Genomic DNA, 21,386 nt, shown 5'->3' with positions numbered 1-21,386 from the left:
AATTCTGCCATCTAACCCATTCAACTCATTCATAGTTCTGTCCAGCTCTTGGAGTAAAGACTCATCCATACTACCAATCACCTGCCTACTAGTAGGTTCCTTTCCCACAGAAATTTCACTCACCCCAGTCAACTCAGTTATATCAAAAGGCCGCATATGCTATGATGTTCTATTCATACCATCCCATTCATCCAGATACACTTTTATCACTCATTTTCACTTTGGTGGGTCACTCATTGTGCCTATCACACAATTCTACCCTCATTCCGTTCACTTCTCTTATTTCCCTTCTTATACCTTTCAAACCATACTCTATCAAAACCAATTGCTGATCCTCATGCAACAAATCCCTCACGTACGCATCACATGCACACTTGCATCCTGGAGGATCCACCCATTTGAACCCCATCACACTCAGTTTCCCACTTTGCTGTCACAGTCACCCTCTTTCGTCTGAATACACTTGATAGATGCCCTTCCATTCCACATTTGACACATTCCTCTGGTTCTGAACACATTCTCTGATAATGAACTACATTCTTACCACAGTTAAGCCACATATTACAGTCATTCATTCAAACATACCCTACAACCATTAGCAACATATGACCCACCTGTCCGCATGCCTTGCTGGCATTTAACACCCTATCTTTCCTGTACACTAAATTGTCAAATGTCCCACAGCCCACACAAACATGCTCCTAAAGCCCACCTACACTCATTCTTTGTATGTCCTTCCTTTCCACATCTAAAACACTTTCTCAACTTCCACTCACCGACCTTCCCCTTTGTACACTACTATCCCTAACCCGTCCAACCCGTTGTTCCCTTACAAATCCACCATTCATCCTCACTGGCACCTCCACATTACTTGCTCTTACACTCCTATCTATTACAACCAGATCTGCCATTCTCATTGGGCCCCTCAACACTGCATCCCTAAAGCCCAAACTCTGGCACTCTCTCATCTACCCCAGCCCTTACACTCACACTTCTGCTCTCTTTTATAACCCTGTCAAGCTCATAATCTTCTACAATTTCCAAAATTTCTCCCAAGTCAACCTTTCACTCGTCCATCTTTTCTTCTCCTTCCGATCAAGTTCACAAATTCTCTCACTCCATCTGGCACTGTCTCTAACAACTTTCGTACTAACTCCTTACATTCATCTATCCCATCATCCCCAAACTTCTTCCTTGCCAATGTCTCCAGCCTACAAGCATACAGTGACAAGGTTTCCCAGCTTTCATTCTTGCCTCATCAAATCCATTCTTCCTCTTATACTTAACACTTTCATTGGAGATTCCATCGCCTCAGCTTGCTCAACTAGTCTAGCTTTCACCTTGTCATACTCAACATCTCCCACACTCATAATAACCCTATACATATCAAGCAAAAACCCAGTCAAATATTCTCCTAATTCTCATTGCCCACACTCTCTTACTCTCCCATACTTATCCTGACAAAACCTTTCATACTCCCTAAAGAAATCATGCACATCCCTACTTCCATACTCATTATACCTTTCACACTGGGTACCTCCCTCACATACATAGCCTTTCTCACTTCTTTCTCACTTTCACTCTCACTTTACACCTTTCACAGTAATTTCAGTCTGTCCTTTCATACCCTCTTTCCAAATACAAAGAGTCCACTTCTGCACTTAGGGTTCATCTTACTCATTACACTCTTCTTCCCCTTCTTTTATCCACTTTTATCCATTCACCTCCATCCACCTCACTATCACTACTATCTTTACCCTCTGAAAGCCTTCTTTCCTGCCTTTCCCACTTCCTTACCCTTCTTCCCAGTTTCCTTTCCTTTTCCCTTCTTCCCTTTTTTCTTCCCCTGACTTATCCTTACTTTCCTCTGTTCCTTCCCTTGCTTTTCATTCCCCTTTTCCTTACCCTGCCTCTCATTCTCTCGTTTCTTACTTCCTATTTCCACATCACTTTCATCACTCACGCTTCCATTCACTTCTTCCTCCTTTTCTCTCTTGCCCCTTCACACGTTCCAGAGGACCTGCCTCCAACAGCCCCTTCTCCAAAGACACTCCTTAAACATTCCCTTCATCATTTCCTGCAATCCAGAAATACTGCAGACTCTAACTTCTTATCCATTCTTTCTTCAGACTCTTTCACCCCTCTTTCATCTCCCCTTTCATTTCTTCTTTTGCACTCCTTAGCATTACCCTGTCTCAGGGCACTGAAGCCTCAAACTCTCATTCTCACTCTTCAACCATGCATTCTTCTCTCTTGCCAGCCTTAAGTCCTCTCTCTCAACCTCACCAGTTCCTCTTCCATCCTTCCTCCAGTCACACTACCATCTCAATCTCAATTGAATTGCAACAACTGTTTTTTTACGTTTGTTTTTTCTTCAAATATATGTGGCCCTGAATTCAAAACACAAAAACAACACACAACACAGATACATAGAACACTCACCCTGATCCTCGGTTGCTGGGAGATGGATTAAGTGTCCACGGTCGCCAACACAGCACACAAAACCACACAAACAAAACCAAAACAGAAAAACACACAGACTTCCAGGGCTCTTCATACAACAACAAGCAAAAGGGAAAGAGACACATGCACTGACAACAACATCAAAAAACTCAGACAGAAACATACAACAACAAAAGGAAAACGAACTGACCACTTCCCAGGTTGAACCTCAACTCAAGACTGCAATCTTCCCCACACCTTCACAGACAGACAGCGCCTTCATCCAAACAAACTCCAACTAACGACCCTTATCCCTCTTCCAACAACCGGAAACACTCACTAACGAAATTACACTCTCTCTCTCTCTCTCTCTCTCTCTCTCTGTCTCTCTCTCTCTCTCTCTCTCTCTCTCTCTCTCTCTCTCTCTCTCTCTCTCTCTCTCTCTCTCTCTCACAAGACGTCATTGTTCGTTCTCTCTCTCTCTCTCGGAATTCAAAACACAATAAAACAACACACAACACTCACCCTGGTCCTCGGTTGCTGGGAGATGGATTAAGGCCGCCGTAACAACCACAACCACAAACACAACAAAGAAATACAAAAAAAAAAGAAACAGAACACACACACAACAAAACAGCACACCAACAAGAAAAAAAAAAACTCTGAAAAATATAATGTGGCGAATTCAAAACACAAAAAAAAAACACAACACTCACCTGATCCTTATTGCTGGGAGATGGATTAAGGCCAAAACAACCACAACATTGCAAACAACCCACAAACACAACAAAAATACAAAAAAAAAAAAAACAACACACACAAACAAAACAGCACACCAACAAGAAAAACCAACAACTCCCGGAAAAGCATATGAAAAAAACTTCCAACACAGAAAAACTGGCAGGCACTAGCTCTGACTAAAAACTCTCAACAACAAAAAAACCAACCCTCCTTCACATTCTCACAGACAGACAGCGCCCTATAAACAAACTCCAACTAAAGACCCTTATCCCTCTTCCAACAACTTGAAACACTCACTAACGACAATTACATTCGCTCTCTCTCTCTCTCTCTCTCTCACAAAGACGTTGGTTTGTTCTCTCTCTCTCTCTCTCTCTCTCAGTCTCTCTCTCTCTCTCTCTCTCTCTCTCTCTCTCTCTCTCTCTCTCTCTCTCAAGGCGTCCTCAAATGTAATAACCTCATTCCTCCATAACCTGGCTCCTCTAACAGGATAGGTTGCATCTCACCTAAGTTGTACAGTTGTGATTGGGAGAATGAATGTGGAGTGACTGGCCTCTCTTCTTTCTCCCCATCCTGGCTCTCTTCCTACGGGCAGGGAGCAAGCGTGCTGTTACAAGCTGGATCTGGCGGTTGATGCAGGTAAGCACCCAACGGGAGCTCCTGTTCTATTTTCCGTTCAGGTTGATAAAGCAGCCCCACTCCTTCCTCTTGCAAGGTGGGGAAGGAGATAAAAGATGACTATAAGACAAACCCAATGCTTGTATTTGCCTTTATGTCATCTGACCCCAAGTTCTTCTAGCCTACTTTGCATGAACTGACGTTTCCTCTTTCATGCAAAGGACCCAGAGGAGTCTGACAACTGATCCTGCATTTCTTACAACCCGATCATTTTGTCAGAGGCAGTTTTCCCTTCCTCGCTCTCACGACCAGGAAGGGAAGACAAGAAAATGAACTCCAGTCATTTTATAGAGACTCACTCAGATTCCTCCCTCCAACCAGTAAGTCTCTAATGTAAAGGACCGAGGGTTTGTATATTGTGTCGGAACAAATCATAATTTTTAAAGTAAATTGTATTTTTCCTAACTATGCAAACCCGAGGTCCTTTACACTTTATGCCCACCTCATGCCACCCCTCAATCTGATACCTGGGCCAAAAGGCAAATTGGAATGTTTACATCTGGGCAGACGGTACTCCCGCCTCCTGGACAGTAGTCAACTGCCTAACCACCTAGTTTGAAGTTCAACGAAGAATTCCAGCCCATCGCCTGAAAGTAATCCCTAATGTAAAGGACCTTGGGTTTGTATAGTTAGGAAAAATACAATTTACTTTAAAAATTGTGATTTTGTGAATTTATCGTTTATTGGTGTAAAAATAGCAGTAATGTGTTCTTTCATCCCCAGTAGTTTTGATTCAAATACTTTCTATCCAATTTTAATTATGGTCAGGTTTCATCCATGTTGCCCATGCACGATAATTTATAGTCATTAGCAGCTTGAACATTGTTTTCTCAGCTTAAGCTACAACTTGAAGCTTAGATTAGCAGTACATTTCCTTGCCGATCTTTTATCCATACCGAATAATGGTATAATATAAAAATATATCAGTCCTATTCTACATAACGTCATTTGTACTATAACCTACGGTAATTGTGTATTACGTACGATGGTTGAAATACAAGCAAAACTGTTGTTGTCCAATTCGGTGATAAGCAAGACAACAGTTTCTTGGTCGGTTGTTTATGGCTGTGCGCATTTACGCAAGAGTATAATGTTAGTAACAATACTTTTATCATTCTCTTTTACTTTTTTAACTAGAAGATGGGATAAAGAGATGGAGGAAAAGAAGTTGGTCTATTGTAATTTGGTCTCTCTCGCTGCTGGTATTTAATTGCTTACCCCATTGCAAAATCGAATCATCGTAAGTTGAATTATCATAACTCGAGCAATACCTGAGTATTTTATTAGTTTTATCACAAAGAGTGCATTTAGTCATGAAAATGAGATGAAAATACAGTAATTAGTGAATATTTCTCAAAGAAAAATACTGTAAATGGGCGAATTTTCAGTGAATAATGTGTATACAGTCATACCCCGAACTTACGCAAGGTTAGGTTCCAAAACCCCTCACCCAAGGTGAATTTTCGTGTAAGTTTGGCACGTTCTCTAAAAATGCTAATAAATGTTTATTTCTAAAGTTTAAACTCTAAATATGACCCTCATGCTCCCAAATTATTAAGTTAACTTTTAATGAAATTAAAGTTACTGTAATTTCATTTAAAAGTTAGCTTGATACATTACCACTAAAAAAAGAAATAAATGGTTGATATAAAAATAGAGAGTTGGAAGAGAATTTCTGTCTCTCCCTTTAAGACTGATCTATTTTTAGAAGTCTTCTCATTCTCTTTTTAATAACTTCTTTATTCTACATCTCTTTCTCTTTGTTCGGATATGCTTTTTCATGAACAAACAGTGTTTTTTATTTTGACCAATACAACTATTAGTTATTATGTCCTTGTTTTAGAATGTATTTGCTACACTAATGCATTTACACTTCGTAGATGGTACAGGTAAACTTAGATCAATTTAAACTATCTACAGTACAGGTAAAGACGTACATTGAAACAATAAGTTGTAAAAATGTGTGAGCGCTAACTATGAATGAGAGAGAGAGAGAGAGGTTGTTCTTACTTAAGATAGTGAAATTATTTATCAATTATTACGGAGACAGAGAATAACATGAGAGAGAGAGAGATATTGTCCTGACTTGAAATATCAAGTTAAATTATTTATGAATTATTAAGGAGACAGAGAGAACAAAATGAGAGAGAGAGAGAGAAGTTATTTTTTCGTTAGATATCAAAAGATGGAAATTCAGTATTAAACTAACTTTTAAATGAAATTAAAGTTACTGTAAAGTCATTTAAAAGTTAGCTTAATGTAGACTATCTATTGTACAGGTTATGTACAGAGAAATAATAAGTTGTAAAAATGTGTGAGCACTAACTATGAACGAGAGAGAGAAAGAGAGAGAGATAAGGGTTGTCCTAAGTTAAGAGAGTGAAATTATATATCAGTTATTACGGAGACAGAATAACACAAGAGAGATAGATATTGCCCTTACTTGAAATATCATGTTGAATTATAACGGAGACAGAGAGAATAACGAGAGAGAAAGAGAGAGAAGTTATTCTTACGTTAGATATCAAAGGATGGAAATTCAGTATTAAACTAACTTTTAAGTGAAATTAAAGCTACTGTAATTTCATTTAAAAGTTAGCTTAATACATTACCCTTAAAAAAAGAAATAAATGGTTAATATAAGAATATAGGAGGATGTGAAGATTAGTCCATGTATGCTATTTCTTGCTCTCCCCATTCCACCGATCTATTTTTAGAAGTCTTATCAACCTCGTTTTTAAAAACTTCTCTATTCTGTCTCTTTCTCTTTGTTCTGAAATGCTCTATGTCTCTATGTTTTAGAATGGTGCATTTAGTTTGCAAATGGTACAGGTAAAATTAGATCAATTTAAAATTATCTACTGTACAGTTAAAGACATACAGAGAAACAATAATATGTAGGTTGCGCTAACTACGAATGAGAGAGAGAAAGAGAGAGAGAGAGAGACAACAGTTGTCCTTACTTAAGAGAGTGAAATTTTTTATGAATTATTACGGACACAGAGAGAGAGAGAGAGAGAGAGAGAGAGAGAGAGAGAGAGAGAGAGAGAGAGAGAGAGAGAGAGAGAATTACAAGAAACCTTTGACCACTAATCAGCAACTCTACCCCTTCTTGTCATGTTAAAGTGACATGTGTGACAGCTTTTGCCTTCGAGCTTCTTACAGAAGATGAGGGAAATATATTTTTTTGTACATGCAACTTACCCGTCAGATATATACTTAGGTATAGTCTCCGACGTTCCCGACAGAAAATCAAATTTCGCGGCACACGCGACAGGTAGGTCAGGTGATCTACCATTCCCGCCGCTGGGTGGCGGGAATAGGAAACCATTCCGTTTTCTAATCAGATTTTCTCTGTCGCTGGTTCCGGCAACATCTGTTGTTGGTTCCTCCTGCTTAGATTTTCATTTTTGTTAGCTGAGGATTATTTTGGACTGACCTTTGGTGACGTATTGGATCTTTGGCTTGGCATACACTTTTGTGGTTTGGTTTTGATTTTGGCTTTGGATTTTCTGTAAGAATGTCTGATCAGAGTGTTGCACCGGTTTTTCGTGTGTGTGTTAAGTCTGAGTGTAAGGTGAGACTACCGAAAGCTTCGGTAGATCCTCACACTGTGTGTTTGAGGTGTAGGGAATGATTGCTCGATTGATAACACTTGTGTTGAATGCGAGAATCTCACTGATCTGGAATGGAAGGGTTTGAGCGCTTATGTGCATAGAAGCTGGAGAAGGATAGAGTTAGGAAGGCTTCTTCTAGGAGCTCGAGTAGGTCTCTTTCTAAAGAAGTAGAAGTAGAACCTAACACTCTTCCAGATTCGCCTGTCACTCCTGTTGTTTTCAGCTCCTTCACCCTTCGTTGAACCTGCGGATTAAATCGTCGGAGATGGCTGCCATGAAAGCCACGATCCGTAAGATGCAGTTGTAGATGCGTGCTTTGGAGGAGAAGAAAGGAAAAAGTGATAGTGATGTGTGTAGTGTCCCCAGTGTAGTGGAGGGGGCGTCTGACCGGGTCCGCATCGCTCCTAGGCCTAGACCTCTTCCAAACTCCCAGACCCAGTGGAGGAGGAATGTCGACAGCCGCAAGGGGATGAAGAGCATTCCCAATGGTCAGGCGTCCCTTCGGCAGCTCCTGTTGAGCGCGTCCCAGGCTGCCTTAGATCGCCATAGGAAAGGGATCTTGAAGAAGTGTTTCTCGTCTTCTGCTTCCTCTTCTCCCAAGCGTGGTTGGAGTTCGGCCGAGGAGTCGCGCCCTTTGAAGAGGACTTGGAAAGCCCTGAGAGGAGACGCATTGGATTCCAGCCCTGAACGCTTCCCTGAGGGTTCTCCCGTTGTGAAGAAGAGAACTCGAAGATCTCCCTCCTCTTCTTCGGGGGGTCAGGAGTCCACCAAGCAGATCCTGGTTGGCCTCCAGGCTCAGCTCTCTGCGCTTGCTTGCTCTTTGACCAAGAACTCTTCTCGTAGGAAGGATGTATCTCTGCCTGTCAAGTCCTCCAAGAAACACCTTTCTCCCAGCAAGCGTCCTTCAGTTTGCAAGCGATCTTCGCCTGGACTACGTTCTCCTGATAGAATTCCTTCCTCTGTGAAGTGCTCTTCTCCAGTTAAGCGCCCCTCCAGTAGCAGGCGCTCCTCTCCTACCAGGCGCTCCTCTTCTTGCAGGCGCTTCTCTCCTAGGCGCTCTTCATCGGCTGATAGCGCCTCTCCTCCCAGGCGCTCGCGCCCTCATCGTCGTCGGTCTTCTCCTGTTGGAGATGATCTCTCTCCAGACAAACACTCTTCACGCAAGCCTCGTTCGTCGTCTCGTAGAAGCTCCTCCCCAGCCTCCCTCCCTTCTGGTAGGCTCCCCTCTCCTAGTAAGGGCTCCTCTACCGTTCGAGGCTCTTCTCCTGTCAGGCGCCAGTCTTCTAGCAGGCGCTTTTCCCCGGATCGACGCTCTTCAGTGGACAAAGGCTCCTCTCCTTCTAGGCGCTCTTCTTCTGGCAAGTGCCCTTCATCTTCCAAACGTTCTTCTCCTCCTGCAGGCCTGGAAGTTTTATCGGAGGATGAATCCCCCAAGGACGTTAGTGTTTCGGATTACAAGAGGTTAACAGCTTTGCTTGTTCAGGAGTTTGGAGAATCCCTCAAGCCTGCTTCTCCTCCTTCTCCTGGCTCCATGCTTTCGAGCACCAAGGCCTCTAAGTCGTCCTCCTTGGTTAAGATGCGTCCGACTATCGCGATGAAGAAGGCGCTTAAGGGCTTCGGAGAGTGGCTCTCTTCGAAGAAGGATGCCGGCAAGACAGTCTTCTCCTTGCCTCCCTCCAGGCTTTCAGTCAGAGCGGGAATGTGGTACGAGACAAAGGAACCGATGTGGTTGGCTCTCCCCTCATCGGCTGGATCAGACTTCTCATTGGTGGATTCTTCGAGAAGGCTATCGCTTAATTCGGCCAAGGCTTCTTGGGGTTTATGTGAGTTGGATCATTTCCTCAAGGGCCTTTTCCATGTTCTCAGTATTTAACTTCATGGACTGGTCTCTAGGGGCCTTAGCCAAGAAGAGTCTAGAAGAGGACTTTGTCAGCATGGGGACCTCGGCAGCGTTTTGTCTTGCTTAGACAAGGCTGTCAGGGACGGCTCTATGGAGATCGCTTCCTTTTTGGTACTGGCTTATTTAAGAAGAGATCCGTGTTCAGTGCTTTTCTCTCCAAATCTGTTTCTCCTCTCCAGAGGTCCTCCCCTTATTGGGAGCTCCTCTTTCAAGCCATCTTTTCCCGCAGGAGAACGGTTAAAGAAGTGTCTCGTTAGTTGTCGGGAGAAAGCGTCTCGATCTGCTTTGCGCAATCTTCTAAAAGGATGAGACCTGCAGCTCCCCTTGCAAAGAAGGAGAAGGCCCCCTTTCAGGAGCCCTTTCGAGGATCCAGGTCTATCAGGAGGCTTAGACCTGAAAGAAGAACAAGACCTTCAGGACTCCCAGCCAGGAAGTCCAAGTGAGAGAACAAGTCCTCCAGACTCCTGTGGGTGCCAGACTTCTGAACTTCGCGAAGCCTGGGCACAAAGGGGGGCGGACGAATGGTCCCTCTCTATCCTGAGGAAGGGTTACCTCATTCCCTTCAACTCGAAACCTCCCTTGACAACAACTCCAAGGGAGTTATCGGCAAGATACAAGGATCCTGTGCGAAGGCAAGCCCTTCTGCTAGCCGTTGATCAAATGCTAGCAAAAGCTGCCATAGAACCAGGTCAAGATCTTCATTCCCCGGGGTTTTACAATTGGCTTTTTCTAGTGCCAAAAAACTTCGGGGGGGGTGGAGACCGGTGTTGGACGTGAGCTCCCTGAACGCGTATGTCATCAAGAAGAAGTTCTCGATGGAGACGACGTCCTCTGTTCTGTCGTCTCTTCGTCAAGGAGATTGGATAGTGTCCCTGGACCTTCAGGATGCATACTTCCACGTACCCATCCATCCCTCCTCCAGGAAGTTCCTAAGGTTCATGGTAAATGGAAGAACCTTCCAGTTCAGGGCTCTGTGCTTCGGACTTTCCACAGCCCCCGAAGTGTTCACGACCATTCTCAAGAATGTGGCTCATTGGTTACATTTAGAAGGGGTAAGGATTTCCTTGTATCTCGACGATTGGCTGATTCGTGCCAATTCGAGAAACCGTTGTCTGGAGGACCTATCTCGCTCCTTAAGACTGGTACAGTCTCTAGGACTTCTAGTGAACCTCGAGAAGTCCCAGATGATTCCTCAGCAGAAAATTGTCTACCTGGGGATTCTGATGGATTCTCGGGGTTTTCAAGCGTTTCCATCCCTGGAAAGAAGGGAACGCTGCCTTCAAAAGGTGACAGACTTTCTAGAGAAAGACAGTTGTTCTGCGAGGGAATGGATGAGTCTGCTGGGGACCATTTCCTCGCTGGAACAGTTCGTTTCTCTGGGAAGGCTTCACCTAAGACCTCTGCAGTTCTTCCTGAAGGAGATCTTGGGATCGGAAGTCCCAAGAGTTGTCAACTCCTTTCTGATTTCGGACCAAGTAAAAGAACATCTCCGTTGGTGGTTAGACCCCAGAAACTGGGTCGAAGGAATCCCTCTTCAACACCGCCCTAACCCTCTCCTAGTGTTGTTTTCAGGCGCGATCGGAGTCGGGTTGGGGAGCAACACTAGGCTCGGAAGAAGTGTCAGGCACCTGGGAAACAGAATAGAGGTCCTGGCACATCAACAAGAAGGAACTAGTAGCCATACATCTAGCACTCGTCCGCTTGAGCGGCTAGTCAAGGGGTCGGTAGTGCTTGTAAATTCCGACAACACCACAGCCCTGGCTTATATCAGAAAGCAAGGAGGGACTCACTCCTTCTCCTTTACGTCGCAGCAAGGAGCCTTCTGATGTGGGCGGAGGAGAGGAACATCATTCTCCTCACCAGGTTCGTTCAGGGAGAAAGGAATGTGAGGCGGATCTGCTCAGCAGGAAAGACCAGGTGCTTCCCACGGAATGGTCTCTACATCCAGAGATTTGCGAAAGGCTGTGGTTCCTTTGGGGAGACCCAATATCGACCTCTTCGCCACACATTGGAACAAGAGATTGGAGAACTACTGCTCCCCGATCTCGGACCCCAGAGCAGTAGCGATAGACGGCCTTCTCCTAAATTGGAAAGGTCTCGACGGGTATGCCTTTCCCCCGTTCAAGATTCTAGGGGAGGTGATAAAAAAGTTCGCTTCCTCAAAGGGCACCAAACTCACCCTGATCGCTCCCTTTTGGCCATCTCGAGACTGGTTCACAGAGGTACTGGAATGGATGATAGACTTTCCCAGGTCGCTCCCTCTCAGGAACGATCTTCTCAAACAGCCCCACTTTGACAGATATCACAAGAACCTCCCCACTCTCAACCTAACTGCCTGCCTCCTTCAGACTGTCGAAGGACTGGTTTAGACAAAGGGATTTTCAAGAGCAAGGCTCAACCCTTGCAGGCCATCGCCAGAGCCAGAAGATCCTCTACCTTGCTCCTCTACCAGTCGAAGTGGGAAGTCTTTAGGAGATGGTGCAGAGCTCAGAAAGTGTTCTCTTCCAGTACCTCTGTAATGGATATCGCGGATTTCCTTATTTATCTAAGGGAACAGTGTAATCTGGCGGTTTCCACCATCAAGCAAAAAATGAGAACCCTTCCAAACCTTGGCCTAGGAGTTTTAAGGTCAAAGGACTCTCCACTATATCAGGACAAGAGTTGGAGCACACTCTCTGTCCAGTAAGAAGCCTTAAATGTTATCTGGAGAGAAAGAAACAGCTCAAAACCTTGACTGAAAGTCTTTGGTGCTCAGTCAAGGATCCTTCAAGAACTATTTCTAAGAATGCCCAGGCTTTCTTCATTAGAGATGTTATCAGGAGGCGCATCTTTCTTGCAAGGACATGAGCACTTACAGCTCCTGAGAGTGAATGCTCATGAGGTGAGAGCCATAGCTACTTCTCTGGCTTTTCACAAGTCTTGGTCCCTCCAGTCTGTTGTGGACTCTACGTACTGGAGATGTAACTCGGTGTTCGCTTCTCATTATTTGAGAGATGTTCGCGTTACGTATGAGAGGTGCTTCTCTCTAGGAGCTTACGTATCCATGGATTCGGTGCTGGGTCAAGGAGCTGAAGCTAATCCTTTTTAGTCTAACTAAGTTAGTTGTTCTTTTAATGCGTGGTTGTGTTTTTATGGTCGGTTGGAAGAGAGTGTTGGAGATAGCCTCTCTTTCATCTCGTATCACTAACAAGGTTAGGCTTGGTCAGGTGGTTGGGATTGGTTGCTTAGCTCCTTGTAGTTTTTTGTTAATACCTAGCTCTGTCATGTAAGAGGGATAGCCCCCATTGATATGATTCAGGTAGAGGGCTCTGTCATGTAAGTGGGTCAGTCCCCATTGACACGATCCATAACAGGCTCTGTCATGTAAGTGGGTCTTCCCCCATTGACACGATCCAGAAGGGCTGTCAGTCATAGGTCACATCCTCGCTGAAGCTCTTGCGGCAAGCAGACTCATAGACAGTATCCATGAAGTCTTCTGCCCAATCAGGTAAGAACCATGGTTTTTTGTATATCCTACAACATATGTTGTTTCCCGTTTTTAGCTATTAGCTGTCTCTTGCCCTCCTCCAAGGGTGCCAATCAGCTAAGTATATATCTGACCAGGTAAGTTGCATGTACAAAAATGATATTTTTATGATAAAATAAAGTTTTGTACATACTTACCCGGCAGATATATACGATTAATGGCCCTCCCAGCATCCCCTCAGGAGACAGGTGGAAGAGAAAATCTGATTAGAAAACGGGAATGGTTCCTATTCCCGCCACCCAGCGGCGGGAATGGTAGATCACCTGACCTACCTGTCACGTGTGCCACGAAATTTGATTTTCTGTCGGGAACGTCGGAGACTATAGCTAAGTATATATCTGGTGGGTAAGTATGTACAAAACTTTATTTTATCATAAAAATATCATGTTTGTTTAAAATACGTATCACATATGAATTTTGTAGTTACAGTTATATTATTATTATTATTATTATTATTATTATTATTATTATTATTATTATTTGAAAATTAGTACTTATTATTAGGTAAAAAATTTATTTATCATACAAAACAAATAAACATAAAAATTCTTTTATCTCAGTTAAAGAAAGAGAGAGAGAAAATTATTACTTTTATTATTAATGTCATTTAATTTACACATTAAAGCTTGAAAACTTATAAATTGCATAAAAAATTAAACATAAACACTTTTGCAGGGTTTCTCAGTATTCGCAAATGCTCGTGTGTCTGTGAAAAACTCGTGCACTGTATGATGATTAGTTAGGTTCTAATGAAAAGTTAGCGTCTGTGAATTCGCGCAACTCGGGTCACGCAAGTTCGGGGTATTACTGTATATGTTCCATAGAGAAATCCGCGAATCATGAGATCATGAATACGGGGGGTTTACTGTACAGCTATCCTGAACAGTATGTAAGTATCCAAATAATAAATTGTATATACAGTATATGAAAATTTATGTTTTTACTATTCCCTTAATTGGACTCTGGCTCTTCCAATTATAACCCTAAAGGAAAAAATTTGTCAGTTTGGACAAATACATATTAAAGAAAGTTACAATCTGCCAAATTGCCATAGGTGTCATGTATACAATATCCCATACAGTACTGTATATGTTACTCTTGAAATTTTCTTGTTATTAACTTGCATGTTTTGCTATATTGATTGATCGGCAGAATTATCCGGTTTACTAGATTTAGAAAAAATCTCGAATTCAAATAAAAATTAGTTTATTTTCTTCAGTATTGTTTTATCCACAGATATTATTGTATGTGTAGCCTGCTGAGATGCCTTCACAAGCTATAAAACCGTCTTCACTTGGGATGACTGGAATGAGGAATAATGATACATGGACTGATGGCCTGCCCATCTGCCATCTTTCAGGTGGGAGACACTTTCATTGTCACTGTAATTTTGTAAGTTTAAGAGATTGATCACTGATAAATTTTTTTTATTTTATATAGTTTGTAATTCTTTCTTTTGGTAAGTAATAAACAGAGTACGTAGGTTTCACTTATACAACTTACCCGGTAGTTACATATAGCTGTCGTCTTTGACGTCACGGCAGTATTTCAAATTTCGCGCTAGCGCTAGCGGTACGACAGGTGATCCCCCTACACCCCGCCCTCTATCGGGGTATCGGGAACCGTTCCAAAAACACGTCATTAGTTTTTGCCGTGCCGAACCGGTAACACGGTTCCGTTGCTGGTAGTATTTGTCAACAATTCGAACTTGTAACTCCTTTTTTTTGCTGAAGTACTCGTTTTGTTGTATTTTGCTGGCGCTAGTTATTGCTTTAGCTTTGATCTTAGTTAGACTATTATGTCTGATTCAGGTTCTAGTGGTATCCGGTTTTGCAGCAAGGCTGCAAAACCAGGCTTGTTAAGCTTAGTTTAGACCCACACTTCTTCTTGTTTTTCATGCAGGGGCAAAAATGTTCTGCTGACTTGACTTGTAATGAGTGTGAACTACTAACTTTGTCTGACTGGAGTGCTTTGGGGAAGTACATGAATAAGTTAGAGAAAGATAGGATAAGGAAGGCCTCTTCTAGGTCTTCGAGGTCAGGAGGTAGTCAAGAGGTTTTCCTAAGTCCTATTAACCCTGCTCCCCTTGTAGTTCCTGTAGTTTTACCTGCCCCGGACACCGTTTCTCCCAATCCTGATACCGTGTCAGTCGTTACTGCTTTTATGTCTACCATGCAGAAAATGGGAGACAATTTGCAGCAGATTAGTAGACCGCAGTGATAGTGCAAGTGTTGTGCCTTGTGAAAGTGTTGTGGAGGAGGTAGCTTCTTGGCCCATTCACGCTCCCAGGTCTAGGCCCCTGTCAGGCTCCCAGGTTCAGGAGAAGGCATGCCGAAAGCCGAAAGGACGTGAGTGGGACCTGCTCCTGAGCAGTTGCCCCCTCAAGCAGTCCTATTGCCGCTTCCCAGGCTGCTGGCCCTCACCACCGAAAAGGTGAGGAGCGGATAGTGTCTAGTGGCGCCAATTGGGTTCCTCTCCTCCCCTAGAGGATGGCGTTTTGTGGCCTTCCAGACCTTTGAAGAGGTCTCGTCAGCTGTCTCCATCGAAGATACCTAAGAAGAAGATTCTTCTGGAGGATCCTGCCCCTTCCTGTAGCTTTCGGGCAGAACCGGAGAGGTCTTCTTCGTCGGACTCGTCTCATTCGTTTTCGGCTGAGCCTCCTTATAAGGAAGTTGCAGCTGAGAGGTCTGCTTCGTTGGCGCCAGGGACTCCTGTGGCTCTCCCCTCAGCTGTTCCAGTTTCTGTGACTCCTGCTCCTGTGGCGCCTGCTCCAGCATTCGATGGACCACAACAGCAAGTGATTGACGGAATCAACGCCCGTCTGGACTCGATTTTAGAGCTTTTGTCCAAAAGTCAAGTCTCTTCTTTGGCGCCTCCTGTGATGCCAGCAGCGCCCACCTCGACTCCTCTTTCAGCCGCTCCGGTAGCGCCGCCGCTTGTGCCTCCGTTGGCGCCACCTTTGGTTGCTGTACCGACTGCTCCTCCTTTGGCACCACCTTTGGTTGCTGTACCGACTGCGCCTCCTTTGGCGCCTCCGATGGCTCCTCAACAGGCTCAAGCTTTTTCGGTGACACAGCAAGAGTATGTCACGAGCCTCCCAGTCCCTGTTCATGTAACTCAGGCTTCAGTTCAGGGGGACTTGGATGAAGACGTAGTCCAGCTGGACTTGTCCCCAGTATCTGACGAACTCCTCTCGGACTTAGAGGAGCAGTGTAAGGAGGAGAAGTCACCGCAACTCTCTTCTTACAAGAAGCTCTTGAAGTTCTTCATTGAGAACTTCCCTGATTCGTTCTCACCTGCGGCTCCTCCGTCTCCTGGGTCCCAGTACAAGAGGGACAAGGCTTCTGTTTTTTCTTCGGACTTTACGAAACTTGTCCTGTCCGTCTCGGCGAAGAAGGGCCTTAAGAAGATGGGTGCTTGGCTGGCCGAGAAGAGGGAACTTGGGAAGAATGTTTTCTGCCTGCCTCCTTCTCGTCGTTCCTTCCGTAACCGGAGTTGGTACGAGACTGGGGAAATGTTTTCCCTGGGTGTGGCTGCCTCCGCGCAGGGGGATTTCTCCAGTCTCGTGGATGCCAGTAGGAGGACCGCACTTAATTCTGCGAAGGTATTCTTTACGTCCTCTGAACTGGATCAAGTTCTCAAGAGCGTGTTTCGTACTCTTAAGATAGTGAGCTTCCTGGACTGGGCGATTGCGGCCTTAGCCAGGAAGATTAAGGATTTTGATCTTCCTTCTGAGCTCTTGGATGATGTGGTAGGAGTAGTGGACTGCATCGATAGGGGCATCTGCGACGGTGCAGTAGAACTTGCCTCTTTATTTACGATAGGAGTTCTTAAAAAGAGGCAACTGTGGTGCTCCTTTTTAGCAAAAGGCATTTCATCAAACCAGAAGTCGGCTCTCCTGTTTTCTCCTTTGGACAAGGCACATCTGTTTCACTTTGGAGTTGGTGGCTGTAATTTCCCAGGCGTTAGCTCAGAAGTCAACCCAGGATCTTTTGTCACAGTCTGCCAAGAAGGCGAAGAGACCTGTGCTTTCTACCGCTCCTGTGCGCGGTGTTTCGTCTCCTGCTGACACGTTTGGTCAGTATAAGGGGAGATCCTCTAGATGTGTTTTTGGCAGGGCCAGAGGAAAAGGTAAAGCCACGCCTAGAACCTCGACGGGCCCCGAGAAGAAATGAACCTTTTGTCATCCATTCAGCAGTAGGAGCCAGACTTCAAAGGTTCTGGCAAGAGTGGCAACGGATCTCGGCAGACCCTTGGACGATCCAAGTTTTAAAGGAAGGATATGCCATCCCCTTCCTTTCCAAACCTCCTTTAGTGGAGGCTCCAGTATCTTTACAGGCGTACTTGCACAACTCCGCGGAACTAGACGCCCTTCGCTCAGAAGTCTGAGCCATGCTGGAGAAGGAAGCGATAGAACTGCTTCATGCCCCTCTATCTCCAGGATTCTACAATTGTCTGTTCCTGGTTACGAAAGCCTCAGGGGGATGGAGACCGGTACTGGGCGTGAGTGCATTGAATGTCTTTGTTCAGAAGACGAAGTTCTCCATGGAGACAACGCAGTCGGTCTTGGCGTCTTTACATCAGGGGGATTGGATGGTTTCTATAGACCTCCAAGACGCTTACTTTCACGTTCCAATACACCCAGATTCAAGGAAGTTCCTGAGGTTCGTCTTCGAGGGACAGGTGTATCAGTTCCGTGCCCTCTGCTTCGGTCTGTCAACGGCCCCGCAAGTTTTCACAAGGGTCCTGTTATCAGTAGCCAGACACCTTCACCTGGAAGGAATCTGAGTATCTATGTACCTCGACGATTGGCTTCTCAAAGCGGCATTGAGGGAGAGTTGTATGGAGGACCTCTCAAAGACTCTTCAATTGACAAAGTCACTAGGCCTCATCGTCAACGAGAAGAAGTCTTGCCTTACTCCCAGTCAGCAGATTGTCTATTTGGGAGTGAGTCTGGACTCTCAGACTTTTCAGGCTTTTCTGTCCAGTCAACGGATAGCCTCAGGCCTGCAGAAGATCGACGACTTCCTGCAGAGGAAGAATTGTTCCGCGAACGAGTGGATGAGCCTCATGGGAACCCTAGCTTCAGTGGAGAAGTTTGTAAGACTGGGGCGCTTGAACCTGAGGCCACTGCAGTTTTATCTGCAGGAGAAGTGGCCCAGGAAACAGTTCCCGGACTCCTTCAACTTCGCCATCTCGGACGAGATAAAGGAGTGCCTCCGTTGGTGGAGGTCAGAAGGAAGACTGACACAAGGGCTTCCTCTTCAGCTTCCGAACCCAGACCTAACTTTGTTTTCCGACGCCTCGGACAAGGGCTGGGGAGCGACTATGGGGACAAGAGAAGTTTTGGGCCAGTGGCAAAGAGAAGAAAGAAACTGGCATATAAACCGAAAGGAACTAAAAGCGGTTCACTTAGCTCTGTTGGCTTTTCAACAAGAAGTGGAAGGCAAATGTGTCTTGGTCCAGGCGGACAACACGACCGCTCTGGCATACATTCGAAAACAGGGAGGCACTCACTCGTGGTCCCTCTACGAGACCGCGAGGGAGTTACTAGTTTGGGCGGAGGAGATCGGGATCAGACTAGTAACGAGATTCATCCAAGGGGAGAGAAATGTAGCGGCGGACCTTCTCAGCAGAAAGAACCAGGTCCTGTCCAACGAGTGGACTTTACATCCCCTAGTTTGCGAGGAGCTATGGAAGGTATGGGGCGTCCGCTCATAGATCTCTTCGCAACCGACAAAACGACTCAGCTGCCCCTTTTACTGCTCTCGGTTCCGGACAGCAAAGTGGTTTTCGTGGACGCAATGTTCATGAACTGGTCGGACCTGGATCTTTATGCCTTTCCCCCGTTCAAGATCCTGCGGCAAGTCATCTCGAAGTTCTCAAGCCATCGGAACGTAAGGATGACTCTGGTGGCTCCGTTCTGGCCATCCAGGGAGTGGTTCCTGGACCTTCTACACCTCCTGTCAGACTTTCCGAGACTACTGCCAGAGAGACCAGATTTACTCAGACAGCCGCACTTTCAGAGGTACCACCAGAACTTGTCCGCTCTTCATCTTGTCGCCTGCAGACTGTCAGGAGAATCGTCAGAAAGAGAGGCTTTTCAAGAGAGGCTTCGGAAGCTATCGCGAAGCCCAGAAGAGAATCCTCTGACAATGTTTACCAGGCGAAGTGGACACAGTTTAGGTCTTCTTCGGCGTCTATAGCCCAGATGGCCGATTTTCTCTTGTTCCTCCACAGAGAGAAAAAGCTTGCTGTGCCTACCATTAAAGGGTATAGAGCCATGTTGGCTTCAGTCTTTCGACATAGGGGTCTTGAAGTGTCTTTGAATCAAGACCTTTCAGATCTAATTAGATCGTTTAATACGTCAAAGAGGGACCAGAAGAGACCAGTGGCGTGGAATCTTGACGTAGTGCTGAGATGGTTACGGTCGCAATCCTTTGAACCGATGGCGGACATCTCCTTAACCCTTAAACGCCTGTTGGACGTAGCAAACGTTGACTAAAATTGTCTGTTGAATGCCGAGTGGGCGTAGCAAACGTCGACTACAAAAAATTTCAACCTTCGGTCAACTTTGACTCGACCGAAATGGTCGAAAAACGCAATTGTAAGCTAAAACTCTTACATTCTAGTAATATTCAATCATGTACCTTCATTTTGCAACAAATTGTAAGTCTCTAGCACAATATTTCGATTTATGGTGAATTTTTGAAAAAACTTTTTCTTACGCCCAGCGAAGTAACTTTCGGCCGAAAATTTCAGAAATTCTTTTGTCATTTTGTCGTAATTTTTACACTGTTCTATATTAGCCGTTACATAAGTTTTATATATGAAAATGTGCGCAATTTAATGTAGAATACAACAGAAAATAACTCATGGTTGTAGCTTTTATCAGTTTGGAAATATTTTCATATAAATCACGATAACTGCCAAAATTTCAACCTTCAGTTAACTTTGACTCGACCGAAATGGTAAAACAAAATTGTAAGCTAAAACTCTTACATTCTAGTAATATTCAATCATTTACCTTCATTTTGCAACCAATTGGAAGTCTCTAGCACAATATTTCGATTTATGTTGAATTTTTGAAAAAACTTTTTCCTTACGTCCGCTTAGAAATTCTTTAAATCACGTTGTCGTAATGTTTGCACTGTTTTATATTAGTCGTTACATAAAGTTTTATATATGAAAATGTGTGCAATTTCATGTACAATACAACAGAAAATAACTCATGGTTGTAGCTTTTATCAGTTTTGAAATATATTCATATAAATCACGATAACTGCCAAAATTTCAAGCTTCAGTCAACTTTAACTCGACCGAAATGGTAAAAAACGCAATTATAAGCTAAAACTCTTACATTCTAGTAATATTCAATCATATACCTTCATTTTGCAACAAACTGGAAGTCTCTAGCACAATATTTCGATTTATGGTGAATTTCTGAAAAAAAAATTTTTCCTTACGTCTGCGCGCGGTAACTCGGCCGAACATCTCAGAAATTCTTTCGTCATGTTGTCGTAATGTTTGCATCGTTTACATTAGTCGTTACATAAACTTTTATATATGAAAATGTGTGCAATTTCATGTAGAATACAACAGAAATTAGCTCATGGTTGTAACTTTTATCAGTTTTGAAATATTTTCACATAAATCACGTTAACTGCCAAAATTTCAACCTTCAGTCAACTTTAACTCGACCAAAATGGTAAAAAACGCAATTGTAAGCTAAAACTCTTACATTCTAGTAATATTCAATCATTTACCTTCATTTTGCAATAAATTGGAAGTCTCTAGCACAATATTTCGATTTATGGTGAATTTTTAAAAAAAACATTTTCCTTACGTCTGCGCTGTAACTCAGCCGAACATCTCAGAAATTCTTTCGTCTCGTTGTCGTAATATTTGCACCGTTTTATATTAGTCGTTACATAAAGTTTTATATATGAAAATGTGCGCAATTTCATTTACAATACAACAAAAAATAACTCATGGTTGTAGCTTTTATCAGTTTTGAAATATTTTCATATAAATCACGATAAATAGAAAAAATTCGACTTTCGGTCAACTTTAACTCAACCGAAATGGTCGAAAACTGCAATTGTAAGCTAAAACACTTACAGTCTAGTAATATTCAATCAATTAGCTTCATTTTTCAACAAACGGGAAGTCTCTAGCACAATATTTCTATTTATGGTGAATTTTTGAAAAAATAATTTTTTACGTCCGCGCGTTACAAATTCATGCATCATTTTGTGATAATATTTTCTCTGTGTTGCTTTGATCGTTTTAAAATTTGTTAAATACCAAAATCATCGCAATTTAGTGTACAATACAACTAAAAAAAATTAAGTCATTAGCTTTAACCGTTTTGCTTACAGCGCGATTTGTATACAATTATATACAAGTTTTTTTTTTCACTGTCATATATTCCAATATTTATATATGATAATGATATTTTTTTTCATTTCTGATGGTTGCA

General features: G+C 43.6%; 1 protein-coding gene across 6 annotated transcripts in view; it reads left to right on the top strand.

Moving 5' to 3' along the window:
* Positions 1-21,386, top strand: part of LOC136833119 (TGF-beta-activated kinase 1 and MAP3K7-binding protein 1-like) — a 532,423-nt gene that overhangs the window by 67,336 nt on the left and 443,701 nt on the right. For 3 of the 6 annotated variants that reach the window (XM_067094762.1, XM_067094765.1, XM_067094767.1), the window contains exon 2: positions 14,141-14,264. In XM_067094762.1, coding sequence (XP_066950863.1) covers positions 14,168-14,264 — 97 coding nt within the window. In that variant the 5' untranslated portion in view covers positions 14,141-14,167. Of the gene's footprint in view, positions 1-5,003; positions 5,102-13,579; positions 13,794-14,140; positions 14,265-21,386 lie in introns of those variants that run through there. The other 3 variants (XM_067094763.1, XM_067094764.1, XM_067094768.1) reach the window with 2 other exon arrangements.

Source organism: Macrobrachium rosenbergii, chromosome 51, assembly GCF_040412425.1.
Source record: "Macrobrachium rosenbergii isolate ZJJX-2024 chromosome 51, ASM4041242v1, whole genome shotgun sequence".
Lineage (NCBI taxonomy): Eukaryota > Metazoa > Arthropoda > Malacostraca > Decapoda > Palaemonidae > Macrobrachium > Macrobrachium rosenbergii.
Note: the sequence above shows the minus strand (reverse complement) of the source record. Positions and strands in the feature narration are given on the sequence as shown.